Source organism: Chrysochloris asiatica, unplaced genomic scaffold (assembly GCF_000296735.1).
Source record: "Chrysochloris asiatica unplaced genomic scaffold, ChrAsi1.0 scaffold00485, whole genome shotgun sequence".
In the NCBI taxonomy this organism is placed as follows: Eukaryota; Metazoa; Chordata; class Mammalia; order Afrosoricida; family Chrysochloridae; genus Chrysochloris; species Chrysochloris asiatica.
Window position 1 is genome coordinate 117,152 of NW_006409003.1, and position 15,299 is coordinate 132,450.

A 15,299-nucleotide genomic window follows, 5' to 3' on the forward strand; every position below is an offset into this window, starting at 1 on the left:
TGTAAATTATTGTATATGCCTGAGTGGGGTTTTTGTTTGTGTTTTTTAAAAAGCTAAAGTGGATAGAGAGAAATACTTTTAACTGATGGTATATGGAGGGGATTACAATCAATGTAATGAAACAAGTTATATGAATTGTTGAATGTGAAACTGATGATGTGCCCTGTAAACTTTCACTCAATTCATAATAAAAACCTGAAATTAAAAAAAAAAAAAAAGAGTTCAGTGTAATGGCCACACCGACATTACTCATAATTATGAGGTTTATTAAGGAAATTAACAGGTTACAATTCAGGCTCATAACTGCTCCACATAGAGTTCTTCAGTCAGAATAGCCTCTTGTAAGCCATGTTGCAGTCACACCTCATTCTGGTCTTTGACCTGTCAGCCACTTGGTCTTTCAGCTTCTGCCCTGTGTGGGCAAGTGTAGCTCTGCTGATTAAGTGCCCGTTCTTCCAGTCCTCTGCCCAAAGGTGCTCAGCTCTAGCTCTGTGGGTCAGCAAATCGAGCTCCCAACCTCCCAGTCTCTGATTAAGTGCCTGGAGGTAACCCACTCTGTCAACAAGCCTCCTGTCTGAAGGCACTCAGCTTGCTTGCTCTGTGTTGTTGGTTCTGTGGCCGAATGTCTCTGCTGAGTCTCTGTTGGCTTGTTCTCACAGCTGTCCATCTCCTGGGTCAGAGAGCTTCAGTGCACAGGGACCTTGAGGTCCAAAGGGGACACTCCTGTCCTGAGTTCTTTCTGACTCGTAGAGAGACAGGTCTTTCCCTTCCCACTTCTCAGATGGCTCCTTTTAAGCTTACTGGGCTGACAAAACTGACCAAGACTCTTCTAGAGTTCCATACAGTAGGGTCCTTCTTGTCTGGGACAAGATGCCCAAAGACACAACACCTACCAGATATCCCAGTGAGGGATCTATAGCTCTCAGATGAACTGAGTCCCTGGCCTATCTGGCCACTGTTCTGCCTCTTGGCTATCCTGAAGATCCCACCTTCTCTATCTCTTTCTGGTCTTCTGGGTCTCTGGGCATCTGTCTTTAACTTATTTTCTTTATTAAGGACTTTTTATTGTGATTTTGCAAAGGTTTACAGAGAAAAATCAGTTTTTCTTTAATTCATACACAGTTTGTCTCTTGCCATTTATTGCAATCCACAAAATAAAAATCACTCATCCCATTTCCTGTTTTGCCCACTTCCATTCATTCTTCTTTCCTATTCCTTCCTGCCATCTGAACTTTGTCTTTAGGCAAATGATGCCCTTTTGATCTCCTATGGTTGACTATTCTAAGGAGTACAAACCTCCCTAGTGGTGGTGTTCACCTAATAGACCTTTGGATTGACTGAACATTGAGCCCCGGGAGTGAGTTCAGTTGAACAGGGACTGAGGGCCTTAGTCTCAGGGGTTCCACCAGCCTCCATCCAGCCACTGAACCGGTTTTGTTGTTTTATGATTTTGAATTTTGTTCCACATTTCTCTCCCACACTCTCCAGATCCCTTGCAGAACAGCTGGCAGTGGTAGTTATTCTGGTCTCAGGGTCCTGGAGGTTGAGGGTTAGGTGGTCCATTAGACTTTTGGACTAATTGTTTCCATGCGTCTTTGATTTTCTTCATTTTTCTTTGCTCTGGATGGAAAGAACCAACATTTACACCTTAGATGGCCACTCACAAGTTTCTAAAACCCCAGTCAATCACTACTCATCCAAGTGGGAGGTAGAACATTTTCTTTTTGAATTATGTTGTGCCAATGACTCTTCAAGGTGTTTGGCTATGGCTAAGAAGTCTTATTAACTTTGCTTTCGGTGTGCTTTACTATATATTCATAGTAGAAATACAAGGGCTTCAAAAGGTGGCTGGAAAACTACCATGATCTTTTTATCCATTGTTACAAAACCTTTTTGACGGCACCTGGTACCCTCTGACAAATCTTTCCGTTTTTTGGAGCTTTCTGTTGCATTGATATACTCCCAGTCATCCCCTTTTGTCCTTGTGTCTTCTCTAAGGACTTGCAAGACCCTCTCTGCTCATCTCCATGTCTCTGGCCCTCACCTTTTATTACCCTTTTCCTGTTTCTCATGGGCTCCCCTTTTGCTGACATCAATCTTGGTTTTTGTTTTCTGTGCCTCTAACCGTGTTCATCTTCCCATTTTTGTGTTTCTACCGATCTGTTTCTCTATCTGGATTTTTGACCTTCTCTTCATCTCTCTTTCTCTGAGTCTCTCGCTCCATCTCTGGGCCTCTGTCTCTCCTTGACTCTGGGTTTCTGCCTGTCTCTGGGCCTTTGTCTCTCTTTTTCCTTTGTCCCTGTCCTGGCATGGTATTAGTGACAAAGTAAACCTCTGGCCAGAGACTCTTGCTCATAGTCATTACTTAATTCTGATTTTCTTTTGTTTTGTTATTCCGAAGGCCTCAGGGAGGCGGGGCTCCTGGTGACCCGAGTGACAAAACTCTCTCCCTTTCTGAGTTACTGCGGGCCCCCGAGATCAGTCGGAACGGAAGTTGATACGGAACGTAAAGCACAGGGGCGATGTTTGCTACCACACTGGAGACGTGCTGGAAATGGACCACGAGGGCTTCCTCTACTTCCGTGACCGCCTCGGAAGACACTTTCCGGTTCGAGGCGGGGCGTTGTGGTTCCGATTGGGAAGAGGGGTTTCTTGGGTAGGAGCCGGACGGACCCTGGACCGATCGTAGCCGGAAGGGCGTGGCTTTCTGTTTCTGGAGGGGTCTGGGCTTGGGAGGCGGGGCTTCCGGTAGTTGGAAATCTGGGGACCCGGGAGTTTCCATTTCTTAGTTGAGTCCTAGTGTGGAGCTGTTGGAAAGGCTATGGACTGCTGTTAGCGGTTCAGACCAAGTAACTGCTCCTGGGAAACACTATCCAAGGTCGATATGAGTCGGAAACGACTCTACAGCACTCAACAACTGTAGACCTTTTGGGGGCTCCTTGATCTTGAAGAAGACGGACTGGGAAAAGATGTTCCCTTAGGCGGAGGGTCTTCCTCTTTCCCAAACTCTGGTTTTGCCCTCCTAGTTGGAAGGGGGAAAACGTGTCCACGCGGGAAGTGGAGAATGTGTTGTTACTCGTGGACTTCCTGCAGGATGTGAACGTGTACGGAGTGTCTGTACCAGGTACGGATGAGTCCCTTCATTTTAACCCGTCAACAGCTTTGTGGATGGAGGCTTGGTAGACCGTTTATGGGTGGGAGACATTGCGGGCACCCAAGAGGTGTAGAGACTTGCCCAGTGAAGCAGGAAGGAAGCTCAGCCATGGGCCCCTATGGAGGGCGTGTAGCTAAGTCTGGACGAGAGCGACGGGGACAACAGAGAATGGTGCACTTCTAGGGTGTGAGGGCAAGGTGGGCATGGCTGCCGTGCAGCTGGCTCCCAGCCGAACTTTCGACGGTCAACAACTGTATGAGTATGTCCGAGCTTGGCTCCCTGCCTACTCTGCCCCCTACTTCATCCGTATCCAGGTGAATCCAGGACAGCCAGAGCTGGTGGGTGGAGGTATCACAGCCATGGTGGCCCTATTCAAGGGCTTATGGTCATCGTCTCTGCAGGATGCCCTAGAGATCACAGGCACCTTCAAGCTGGTGAAGTTTCAACTGGTGCGAGAGGGCTTCAAAGTGGACGCCATCAGTGACCCCCTATTCATACTGGACCACCAGGCCAAATCCTTTCGCCCTCTGACGCCAGACACATACAAAGCTGTGTGCAACGGAACCTGGAGACTGTGACCACTAGTGAGCAACGGGGCATTCCAAAGGGGCACCCATCACCCCAGCCCACAGTGTCACTTCCACCCTGTGCCTACATGGGATCAGCATGAATTCCAGATTAACCACCTCCACAGCCACACTGTGAGACATGAGGACAGTGGACCTGGGGAAAGGGCGAATAAACTCAGATGGGTCACAGTTGTCTGCATAGGCTCAGGACCAACAGTACACATGCAGGGATCGGAGCTGTCTGGGAAAGGCCAAGGCTGTGGGGTGGATCTGGCCAGGCTCACGGCCAATTCCAATTGCAGAGATGGTGTTGCTGAGGGGTCCCAGCATAGGCCAGGGGATGAGGATTGTGGCCTTGAGGAGGTAGTCGGAAGTGCTGTGATGAGCGATCTGAGGCAGCCGTCCATGAGCAGGAGGTAACAAGGATATGACAGGTAATAGCACCTACAAAGACACGACAGCAGAGCATGTGGCGGGAACAACAACCCAGGGGAAGTGTAGTGGCAAAGGCAAACGTCTCTCTCAGCCCCTTGGCCCCTACCCGGTTCAGGCAAGTGTTACAAAGCACTTAACTCTGTGAATAACTATGTTGTTGCTCTGCTGAGTCAAGTTCTGACTCAGAGCAACCCTGTCTATATATAGGGTTTCCAAGGAGTAGTTGGTGAGTTTGAACCATCAACCTTGCAGTTCAAACCAACCTTGTAGTCTAGTGCAGTAACTCACAGCACCATACCAGGACTCCAGATTAAGTTGTTGTTAAGTGCCGTCAGTTCTGACCCACAGTGACCCTGTATAGTATTTCCAAGGAGCAGCTGGTGAGCTAGAACTGCCGACCTTGTGGTTCAAACCAACTTTGCAGTCCAGAGTATTAGCCCACAGCGCCACACCAGGACTCCAGATAAGTGCATGGAGGCACCTGAATCTGCTAGTAAGATTTGGTCAAGAAGGCACTCAGAATGCCTACTGTACCTGCCTCACTCCATGGGCCAGCAAACCCACTGTGCCATCTGTCAGTCTCCCGGTTCTGCTACTGCCATTTTTGTTTCCACGTCTCCCTGTTTTATACCTTTTCTGGTGTTACAGCTCAGTCTCCTGGGTCGAGGAGTTCTCAGCACAGGAAACGCCAGTCTAAAGGACAGACTTGACTCCTGATTGTTCTTGATGGTAGTAAGGTTCCCATCCTTCACTTCTAGAATGAGCTCATTTGAAGCCTAGCAGGATGGCAAGATGGACTAAATCCTATGTTAATGTTACATATACATAATTCGCATGTTGTGCCATCCCACAAGGATGTCATGAACTTACTGTTAGCAGTCTTATCAATCCCCTTGGTAAAACACAAGTACCTCATCTGCACAGTCCCACTCAGTCATTGTGAGGGACACAACTATGAGAAAGGCCAGAACCTCCAGGAGAAACCAGGCTTGCCGACACTTGGTGGCGTTATTAGTGTTGTCAACTCATAGTGACCCTGTATAGGGTTTCCAAGGAGCAACTAGTGGGTTTGAACCATCAGTCTTGCGGTCTAGTGCTTATCCTATACCTTGATTGTAGACCAATTAAATCAGTGTTGGGAATCTGGCCTCCAGAGATGCAAGCTTTAAAACTTAGCTTGTTTCAAGGACCGATAAACTTACGCTTCCTGTGACTCAACCATCCCACAAAATTTGTCTTAAGGAATAGCCAAGTTCATCATACTATGAAAAGTATGAATTATACCTCAACAACACCAAAAAAAGAATCCCCAAAACTGGACCAGTAAGCACTAACATGATAAAAGGAGAAAATACTGAAGTTGTCAAGGATTTCACTTTATTTAGAGCCACAATTAATGTCCATAGAAGCAGTAGTCAAGAAATCAAATGATGTATTGCACTGGGAAACTCTGCTGCAAGAGACTTCTAAATACTAGAAAATAAAAACATCACTTTGTGGACTAAAGTACACCTGATTCAAGCCATGGCCTTTTCAGTTGCTTCATATGCATGTAAAAAGCCAGCTGAAGAACTGATGCTTTTGAATTATGGTCTTGGCAAGCAGTATTGAATATGCCATGGACTGCTAGAAGAATGAACAATTCTGTCTTCTAATTACAGCTAGATGCTCCTTAGAAAGGAGGAAAGGAGACTTACTCTTATGTAGTTTGGACATATTATGGAGGGAATGTGATAGTTCAGGTTTGTGTCAACTTGGTTAGTCCAGGATTCTCAGTGGTTTAGCAGTTAAGATGTAGTCATCACCTCTGTGATGAGACTGATTAGGATGTAATCACCTCCATGGTGTGATCTGATGTGATTAGCCCTGTTTGATGTTAATGAGGCCAGATGCACTCTACAAGATTAGGCTATATTCTGAGTCAATTTCTTTTGAGATATAAAAGAGATTAAACAAGCAAGCAGAGCTCAGACCTACTATCACCAAGAAAGGAAACTTAGGAGTGGAATGAACCTTTTGGCCCTGGGGTCTCTGCCCCGTGAGGCTCCGAGATCCCGGAAAAGATTGATGGCCAGACACATGGAGATCTCCAAGGAATACTGTGCTTGTAGATGGTGGAAGGAGACAAGGACCTTTCTTCAAAGCCAACAAAGAAAGCATGCCTGCCCCTGGAGCTGGAACTCTGAATGTGAACTTCTAAACTGTGAGAGGAAACATTTGTTTGTTAAAGCCACTCACTTGTAGTATTTCTGTCATACCAGCAGTAGGTAACTAAGACTGGGACCACCAATCCCTGGAGAAAGATGCTATGCCTGGTTAGGGTCAGTGAAAAAGAGGACGACCTTTAATGTGATGGGCTGACAATGGCTGCAACAATGCTCAAGCACAGGGAAGACTGAGGATGGAGGAGGACCGGGCAGTGTTTCATTCGGTGGCACACAAGTTCTCTCTGAAACACAACTGAATTGATGGCACCTAGTCCTGGTGTGGCGCTGTGGTTTAATGCGCCAGACTGCAAAGCCGATTGAACTGCAAGGTCGGTGGTTCAAGCTCACCAGCTGCTCCTTGGAAACCCTATACAGGGTCGCTATGGGTCGGAACCGACTCGATGGCACTTAAGAACAACAACCCCCAAATGGTTCCATGCACCTTATTTGTATTGTTAGCCATCAGTTAATCCCTTTGATGGATCACAATCATCTTATTTACAAAACTCCACCCAATCATTTTTATATGGAAGTCAATCCTGTGACTAGAAGGGCTCATTCAGTAATCCCCTGTACCTCACTGCCCTACAGCCTCCAGAAGGGACCAGGGTTGCCAGAACCTTGATTTTAGCCCAGTGAGACTTGTATTGAAAGTCTGGCATCCAGAGCTGAAAGTTAAAATTCTTGTGTTTTCCGTGACTCAGTAATTCCAATTTGGGAAATTTGTCCTAAGGAAATAGGGTCCCACCTGAGGAGCACACTTGGGAGTGTCAGACACAGCTTTGTGTGCCATGGGGGAGATCAGGAAATTCTCTGGGCTCAGTAGACATTGGCACAGACCAGAAAATGGAAGATTCCTCCAAGCCTTGAAACGTGTGCAGGGAAACAAGGGGATGAAACGAGTGTGGTTCAAAAAGACTTAGAGCAGCATCACGGGACGCACCTTCCTGGAATTAGCAGTACTGTAAGAAACCATTTTCATGTTCTTTTCCCTCCTGTATACTTCATATTTTTATAAGAAAACAAAGTACAATTGAAATATGGAAAGCTTCATTAAAAAACTTCCCATCTTCCTCCAGTGCAATATTGTACCCACCACCATCTTTAGCTTTCCTGCATAATGACCCCATAAAGATTCCCATGTCCTAATCTTTACAGCCTATTGTCTTAGGCAGGGTTCTCTGGAAGAGCAGATCCAGTGAAGGCTGAACACATACAGAGACTGAGATTGAATTCAAGGAAATGGCTCACACAATCTGGAGGCTTTGTTGTTCTTGTTATGTGCCATGGAGTCGATTCTGACTCACAGTGACCCTGTACAGGGTTTCCAAGGCTGTAAATCCTTACAGAAGCAGAAAGCCTCATCTTTCTCCCGTGGGACAGCTGGTAGTTTTGAACTGCTGACCCTGAAGTTAGCAGCCCGATTTGTAACTACGCTACCAGAGCTGGAGGTTAGCAAGTCCTAAACCCCAGGTGAGGTATCAGGCAGGAGGCTTCTCCTGACTCACATGGTTGCAGGAGCTGATGAACTCAACTCTACAGACAGGTGGCGGATTGCTGGTTCATGTCTCAAGAAACTCAAGTCAGAATTATGACAAGGGAGAGGCAGAATCAAGAGCAGTGTGTGCCTTGTTGGAACATCCATTTTTATAGTGGGTGCAGGTCCCCTTTCAACTGATGGCTGCTCATATTCGATCTCCACATTACATCATTGAAAAGTCATCAGTTCAATGTCTGCTGTATTAAGAATCACAGTTGAATCAATTTGACTTACTAACAACTATCATAGTAAACCTCTTGTCAAACCTGGCAATGGTACACATCTTAAATCACACATAGTCTCTAAATAAAGATAATTATAAAGTTATCCTTGTGCCTAATAAGATACAACTAACAAGTCTACAACAGAAAATACACTAGCCCCATTTATACCTCAGAGTTTATAAGAAATGGAATAAGGGAAGGAAGAACACAAAAATACTTGATTTTATATACACACACGCATACACGTAAAACAAGAAATAAATACTCAACAATTACAGTCCTCAGTTCTACAACTGGTCACATGATCATAACTGGGTTTTAGAGTTACCTTCTTTTACCGCCCATTCTGTATCCCCTTTACCCTCAGCAAGCACCTCAGCTGGTCATGGTTCTTTGCTTACTGGAGTGCCCCAAACCTTCATTCCTCAAAGGTCTGGCCATTCATAAATAGTCATTGTCAGAACCCACTTGCTGTAGTTTTCCATTGACTTTAATCACACAAGACTTGGTGGTACTAATGGACACTCTAAAGTTATCGTCTGTATTTCAGACATACTCTTCTTTACCTCCATTATGGAATATCAATCCAATTTTCCCTTGGTAATCAGGATTAACCACACGAATATGACAACTCTTGATCCAGAGGCATGAGGAGCCCAAAGTAGCCAGGTGGCATTCTTCCAGTTCAATAGGATCACTGTTAGTCTCTAGGTGGGAGCATTCCTTTCTTTGCAATCAAGACCTCTAGACCCATAAAGGATAGGGCTGCAGGGACAGGAAGCAAATTTTTTGCTAGTGAGTCAATAAGGGTTAGGGTTACTGCTACTTCCATTTCTACCCCTTCATTTCCGGACCCATGGTTTCTGGCTAAGGGAGAGAACAGTACCACATTCTGGACAGTGGTTTAGGGGATAAACAGCTTCCTGGAGAAAACTGTGTCAGTCCTGCAGATTGTCACCTAGCTGGTGCTTGTAATTGTGTCTTTAGAAGGTCTTTTTATCATTTGCCAAGCCATGAATTAGTCTTCAAGGTTGCTGGGGCCCCATCCACATATATTTCCCTCACTATTGTGGCAAAAGGTGTGTCCTCTAGGTAATCCTTGGTGGACCGGTGGGTCCAACCTGATAGATCCATGACAATTTCTCTTTAAGTTTTTGGATACTGTCTTGTAAAGTATACAAAAGCAGGTCTGGCATTTCAAATTTAGTGTAGGCTACCACTTAATCCATGCTTCTGTGAGACACAGAACTGGACCCATTCTAGCCTTCTGAGTCAGAGACTGGTTGAACAATCTGCTTTGTGAGCCCGTATCCATAAAGCAAAGGCCGATTTAACTCTATGTACCTGCACCATTATCCCACACCCCGAACAGCCACTCTCACATAGATTTCCCATGTTTCTGTGTACATTAGAACAATAAAGCGTTTCTTTTGGCATATAAGACACCTCTTCCTTTTCGTATTTTACCTTCTAGAGATTGCTCAGACGTAAGTCTAGTTATAAGCATAGAAGCAAAAATGGGTTGTAGATGTAGGTCCTGGGGACATTCGACAATGCCTTCTACTGCATCAGCCTCAAGTGACACCACAGGTAATGAATGTCTCAGACAAAGCTCTCAGGTACAGCAGTGTTAGTCTATCAAATGGATGTAGAAGGGTTAATGGTTTTCCTGGGGAGAGTGGTTTAGCCGAGAAAGGTGAAATTATCATTTTAGATTGAATCAAAAGGGCTAGTTCTGTTGGCAGGAGGGATTCAATGGAATTTAGGAACACACTATCCCTAACTCCGTAATTATCTGCCATATGTTCCCATCACAAGTTTCAGGATCCTATTTTTATTCCGATCAATGCCCTCACTTTAACTTCAAATACCATTCAAGTTGGAAATTAAATTGGTTGTATAATCTAGTTACACTGCATTGTTTCCCTTTAGGCACGATCACTGCTTTTGTACAAGACATAAGACTGTCTTCCAGGGTACGACTTTCATGCAGCACTCGAGATATGATGCTCCCTGAAGCCTTGAGCTCATCCTTTAATTTCAGCTTCCTTATACTGCTCATTCTGATAGCATTGTAGAAAAACCTCAAACATGCAATTACCCAGAACTTTTGCCTCTTGCAGATTTGTGACCTGTAAGTAGTGATAGTCTGAGTTATTTCTACTGACCCCTACCACTTCTCTGTCAGTCTGTCTGTCTGGTGCTTTCGCTTTGTTGTGATGCTGGAAGTGATACTACTGGTATTTTAAACACCAGGAAGGTCATCCTTGGCAGACAGGTTTCAGAGAAGCTTAGAGACTAGGAAGAAGAGGAGCTAGACTATTTCTGAATGATTAGTCACTGAAACCCTTATAAAGAACAACGCAGCACTGTCAGATTTAGGTCCAGAAGATGAGCCTCTCAGGCTGGAAGGCACTCAAAACACCACTAGGGAAGTACAGGAGACAATAATGAATGGAGTAAAGCTTTCAGAATCTTCATTCGCTGATGGGGCACAACTCAAAAACGAGGAGAAACAGCTGCAAACATCCATTAATAATCAGAACATGGAACATACAAAATACGAAGCTAGGAAAATTGGAATGGAACGCATAAAGATTAGTATTCTGGACATTGGTGAGCTGAAATGGGCAGGTATTGGCTATTTTGAATCAGACAACCATATGGTTTACTAGGCCAGGAATGACAAATTGAAGAGAAATGGTGTCAAGTTCATTGTCAAAAAGAACATTTCAAGATCTGTCTTGAAGTACAATGCTGTCTGTGATAGGATACTATCTCTACGCCTACAAGGAAGACCAGTTAATAACACTACTGTTCAAATGGACACACCAACCACTAAAGGCAGTGAGGATTAAACTGAAGAATTCTACCAAATTCTTCACTCTGAAATTACTCAAACAAGGAATAAAAATGCATTGATAATTACTAGTGATTGAATTGCAAAGGTTAGAAACAAAGAGGAAGGATCAGTAGCTGGAAAAGACGAACGACTTATTCATTGCAAAAACTTTAAAAAACAAAACAGCATAAAAGGTGACTATACATCTGGACCTCATAAGATGGAATATACAGGAATCAAACTGACTGCATCTGTGGTAAGAGATGGTGGAGAAGCTCCATATCATCAGCTAAAACAAGGTCATGGGCAAATTGTGGAAAAGGTATCAATTGTTCAGATGCAAGTTCAGGCTGAAGCTGAAGAAAATGAAAACAAGTCCATGAGAGCCAAAATAAGACCTTGAACATATTTCACCTGAATTCAGAGACCATCTCAAGAAAAGATTGAATGCACTAGACACTAATGAGCAAAGACCAGGAGACTTGTGGAATGACATCAAGAACACTATACAGAAAGAAAGCAAAAGTATATCGAACAGACAAAAAAGAAAGAAATGACCGAGATAGATGTCAGAAGAGACTCTCAAACTTGCTCTGGAGCGTTGAAAAGCTAAAGTGAATGGAAGAAATGAGGAAATAAAAGAGCTAAATATAAAAATTTTAAAGGCAGCTTGAGAAGACAAAGTCAAGTATTATAATGACACGTGCAGAGACCTGGAGTTAGAACACCCAAAGGGAAGAATACAACCAGCACTTCTCAAGCTGAGAGAACTGAAGAAAAAAATTAAAGTCTCGAGTTGCAATATTGAACGATTATGGGCAAAATCCTTTATGATGCTGAAAGCATGAAAGAAGATGGAAGGAATACACAGTCACTGTCCTAAAAAGAAATGTTCAATGCTCAACCATTTGAAGAGGTAGCATATGATCAAGAGCCAATGTTACTAAAGGAAGAAGTCCAAGGTGCACTGAAGGCATTGGCAAAGAACAAGGCTCTGGGAATTGATGGAATACAAACTGAAATCTTTCAAATAACTGATGCAGTACTGGGAGCACTCACTCATCTATGCCATGAAATTTGGAGGAGTGCTACCTGGCCAACTGATTGGAAGAGATCCATAATTGTGACCATTTCAAAGAGAGGTGACCCAACAGCATGTACAAAATCATTGAATGATATCATTAATATCACATGCAAGTAAAATTTTGCTGTTGATAATTCAAATGCAGTTTCAGTTGACAGGAAACTGCTATAAATTCCAACCAGATTCACAAGAGGACATGGAACAAAGGATATCATTGCTAGTGTCAAATGGATCTTCACTGAAAGTAGAAAATACCAGAAAGATGTTTACTTGTACTTTATGGACTATGCAAAGGCTTTTGACTGGGTGGATCATGACAGACTGTGGACAACATTGTGAAGAATGGTTATTCCAGAACACTTAATTTTGCCCGTGAGGAACCTGTACGTAGAACAAGACAGTCATTCGAACACAACAAGGGTATACTGAGTAGTTTAAAAAATCAGGAAGGTGAGTCAGTGTTGCATCTTTTCACCATAATTATTCAATCTGAGCAAATAATCCGAGATGATGAATTAAATGGCATCGGGATTGGAGGAAGGCTCATTAACAACTTGCAATATGCAGATGATGCAACCTTGCTTGCAAGAAGCCAAAGAGGACTTAAAATACTTACTGATGAAGATCAAAGACTACAGTGTTCAGAATGGATTGCACCTCAATGTAAAGAAAACAAAAATCCTCACCACTGGACTAACAAATGTTGTTGTTACGTGCTGTCAAGTTGGTTCCAACTCATAGCAACCCCGTATAGGGTTTCCAACCAGCCGCTGGTGAGTTTGAACCGTCGACCTTGCAGTTCAAACAAGTCTTGTGGTCTAGTGCTTATCCTACAGTGCCACACCAGGACTCCAAACTGAAGCACCTGCTTCTGTAGCAAGCAGGACTGAAACATAGTATCATGACAAATGGAACAAAGATTGACATTGCCAAACACTTCATTTTGCTCCAATCCACAATCAACACTCATGGAATCAGCAGTCAAGAAATCAAATGACAGATTGCATTAGGCAAATGTGCTGCACAAGACCAGTTTAAAGTGTTCAAGAGCAAATGTAGCAGTTTGAGGACTAAGGTGTGCCTGACTCAAGCCATGGTATTTTTAATTGCCTCATATGCATGTGAAAGTTCCACAATGAATAAAAAAGATTGTGGAAAAATTTGGTACATTTGAATTATGGTATTGGAGTTGTTATTGTTATGTGCCGTGGAGTCGGTTCCGACTCATAGCAACCCTGTACAGGGTTTCCGAGGCTGTAAATCTTTATGGGAAAAGGAAGCCTCATCTTTCTCCTGTGGAACAGCTGGTAGTTTCGAACTGCTGACTATGAGGTTCGCAGCCTGACTCGTAACCACTACGCTATCAGAGCTCCTTATGGTATTGCAGTAAAATACTAAAAGTATCAGAAAAATAAAATATCTATGTCAGAAGAAGTATAGGCAGAATGCTCCTGACAAGTCAAGATGGCCAGACTTTGTCTCTCATACTTGAGACATATTATCAGGACAGACCAGTCTCTGGAGAAGGGCATTGTGTGTGGTAAAGTGGAAGGTCAGTGAAAAAGGGGGAGACGCCAATGAGATGGACTGTCACAGTGGCAGCAACAAAGGGCTCAGATGTAACGACAATGGTGAGGACGGTGCAGGATGGGGCAGGGTTTGGTTCTGTTGTGCAGAGGGTCACTATGAGCTGAAACCCACTCTACGGCACCTAACAACAACAACTATTGACCAGTTGTATCATGGATTAGCAGTGTCCTCTACTTTGGAAGGTAGAGTCATCGATGCCTCTCAAACTAGCCAGACTTGAGAACCAATTCAGAAAACTTAGCCTTATGATGATTATGTTCCTCTAGAATCACCCTTGGTACCAAATATTTTGGGTTGGGTTCTCTAGAAGAGGAAAACCAGTGAAATGAATAAATATTCTTCAAAGAAATAGCTCATGGAAGCTGGCAATTCTCCAATCCATGGGCCAGGCATCAGGCTGGAGGTTTTTCCGAACTCAAAACTATCAGGTCAGAAGGTAGGTTTCAGGTTCATGTCCCCAAAACAAAAGTTCAGTTGATGACAAATCAGGTTTGGGGTCCAGAGTAAGAGCGAGTCTCCGTGGAACCATTCATTTATATACTGGAGGCAGGCCACACCCCCAACCAAAGTTCCCCTTTCATCTATATGGCTGCTTATTATATAGAAGTCATTACATTACGTGAGATCTCATCGTGGCGGTAATGATAGTAAATTTTGGAGAACAACCTGTCCAATGTTTACCAAACCACCGAGAATCACAGCCCTGCCAGGGTGACAACAAAATATTACCCATCAAACCTAGGAGTAAGTTTGCAAAAGGCAATTTGCAGACGTGACTAAGAATTCTGAGAGAGGGGCTATTCTGGATAATCTGGATTATCACTTGGACTATGGGAACTCAGACCTGACCCAAAGGTGCTGATGGCCTCATCCAGGCCTAGCCCACAACTTCATGCCCTTGGGCCTTCCTCTTGGTGGACATCTTGAAGAGGATCTCCCTGTCTACTGAAACAGGTCTCAAGGCCAGTGAGACCAATGAGCAACAAGGCACGTGGGAAAGGGGACAAGGGTCTGCGGTGGAGGCTGGCCCTGGAGTTCTGTGGCGCTCCAGCATCTAGGAGAGCACTGTCAGATTTTACAACCTTCCAAGAAAAGTCAGAAATCAGGATTCTTACCCAGAAACTCCTGGTTTTAAAAGCAGACTGTGGAGTTTACCCAATCTAAAATGCACATTAAAGGCCATGAGAGCCACAGGTCACAGAGAGCAAGCCTGCGGTCTCCAGGGATTCTGCTGACTTTGGCACAGCCCTAAGTTTAGCCACCTCCCACAGGGGCGGGGAAAGGCAGTTTCTGAGCTTCTTTGGTTGGTACCATGTCCCCCCTGGGGGTTGGACTCCGGTTACCCCATAACATCAGCAACAGACCTCACGCCAGAGGCCGGAGCTGGAGTGGAGGCAGACACTTCCTTTCTTCAGGTCTGACAGGGCCTGGTGCAGGACACCCTCCTTGGACTCCTGATTCATCTGGACGCCCTCTGCGACTTCATCTCTCGGGGATCCATCCCAAGAAATAGAGTCAGCCTGCTCGCTCACAGAGTCTCCGGCCGGTGGCTCTTCCTGTGGATGACCAGTTGGGATTTCCAGTCGAAGCCTCGGCCACAGTCCCCGCAGAAATGGCGCCGCTGTCCGATGTGACTCTTGCAGTGGATGACCAG

At 44.5% G+C, this 15,299-nt stretch overlaps 2 protein-coding genes across 2 annotated transcripts in view; one reads left to right on the top strand and one right to left on the bottom strand.

Moving 5' to 3' along the window:
- Nucleotides 1-3,732, top strand: part of SLC27A5 (solute carrier family 27 (fatty acid transporter), member 5) — a 12,284-nt gene extending 8,552 nt beyond the window's left edge. The window contains 6 exon segments of the mRNA XM_006877335.1: nucleotides 2,402-2,463; nucleotides 2,465-2,596; nucleotides 2,598-2,608; nucleotides 3,027-3,124; nucleotides 3,338-3,468; nucleotides 3,556-3,732. Of these exon segments, the coding sequence (XP_006877397.1) occupies nucleotides 2,402-2,463; nucleotides 2,465-2,596; nucleotides 2,598-2,608; nucleotides 3,027-3,124; nucleotides 3,338-3,468; nucleotides 3,556-3,732 (611 nt within the window).
- Nucleotides 3,733-3,927: 195 nt separating this feature from the next.
- Nucleotides 3,928-15,299, bottom strand: part of LOC102816220 (zinc finger protein 263-like) — a 40,201-nt gene continuing 28,829 nt past the window's right edge. Inside the window, exons 5-6 of the mRNA XM_006877336.1 lie at nucleotides 15,010-15,201; nucleotides 3,928-4,167 (exon numbers count right to left, since the gene is read on the bottom strand). Coding sequence (XP_006877398.1) covers nucleotides 3,928-4,167; nucleotides 15,010-15,201 — 432 coding nt within the window. The remainder of the gene's footprint in view (nucleotides 4,168-15,009; nucleotides 15,202-15,299) is intronic.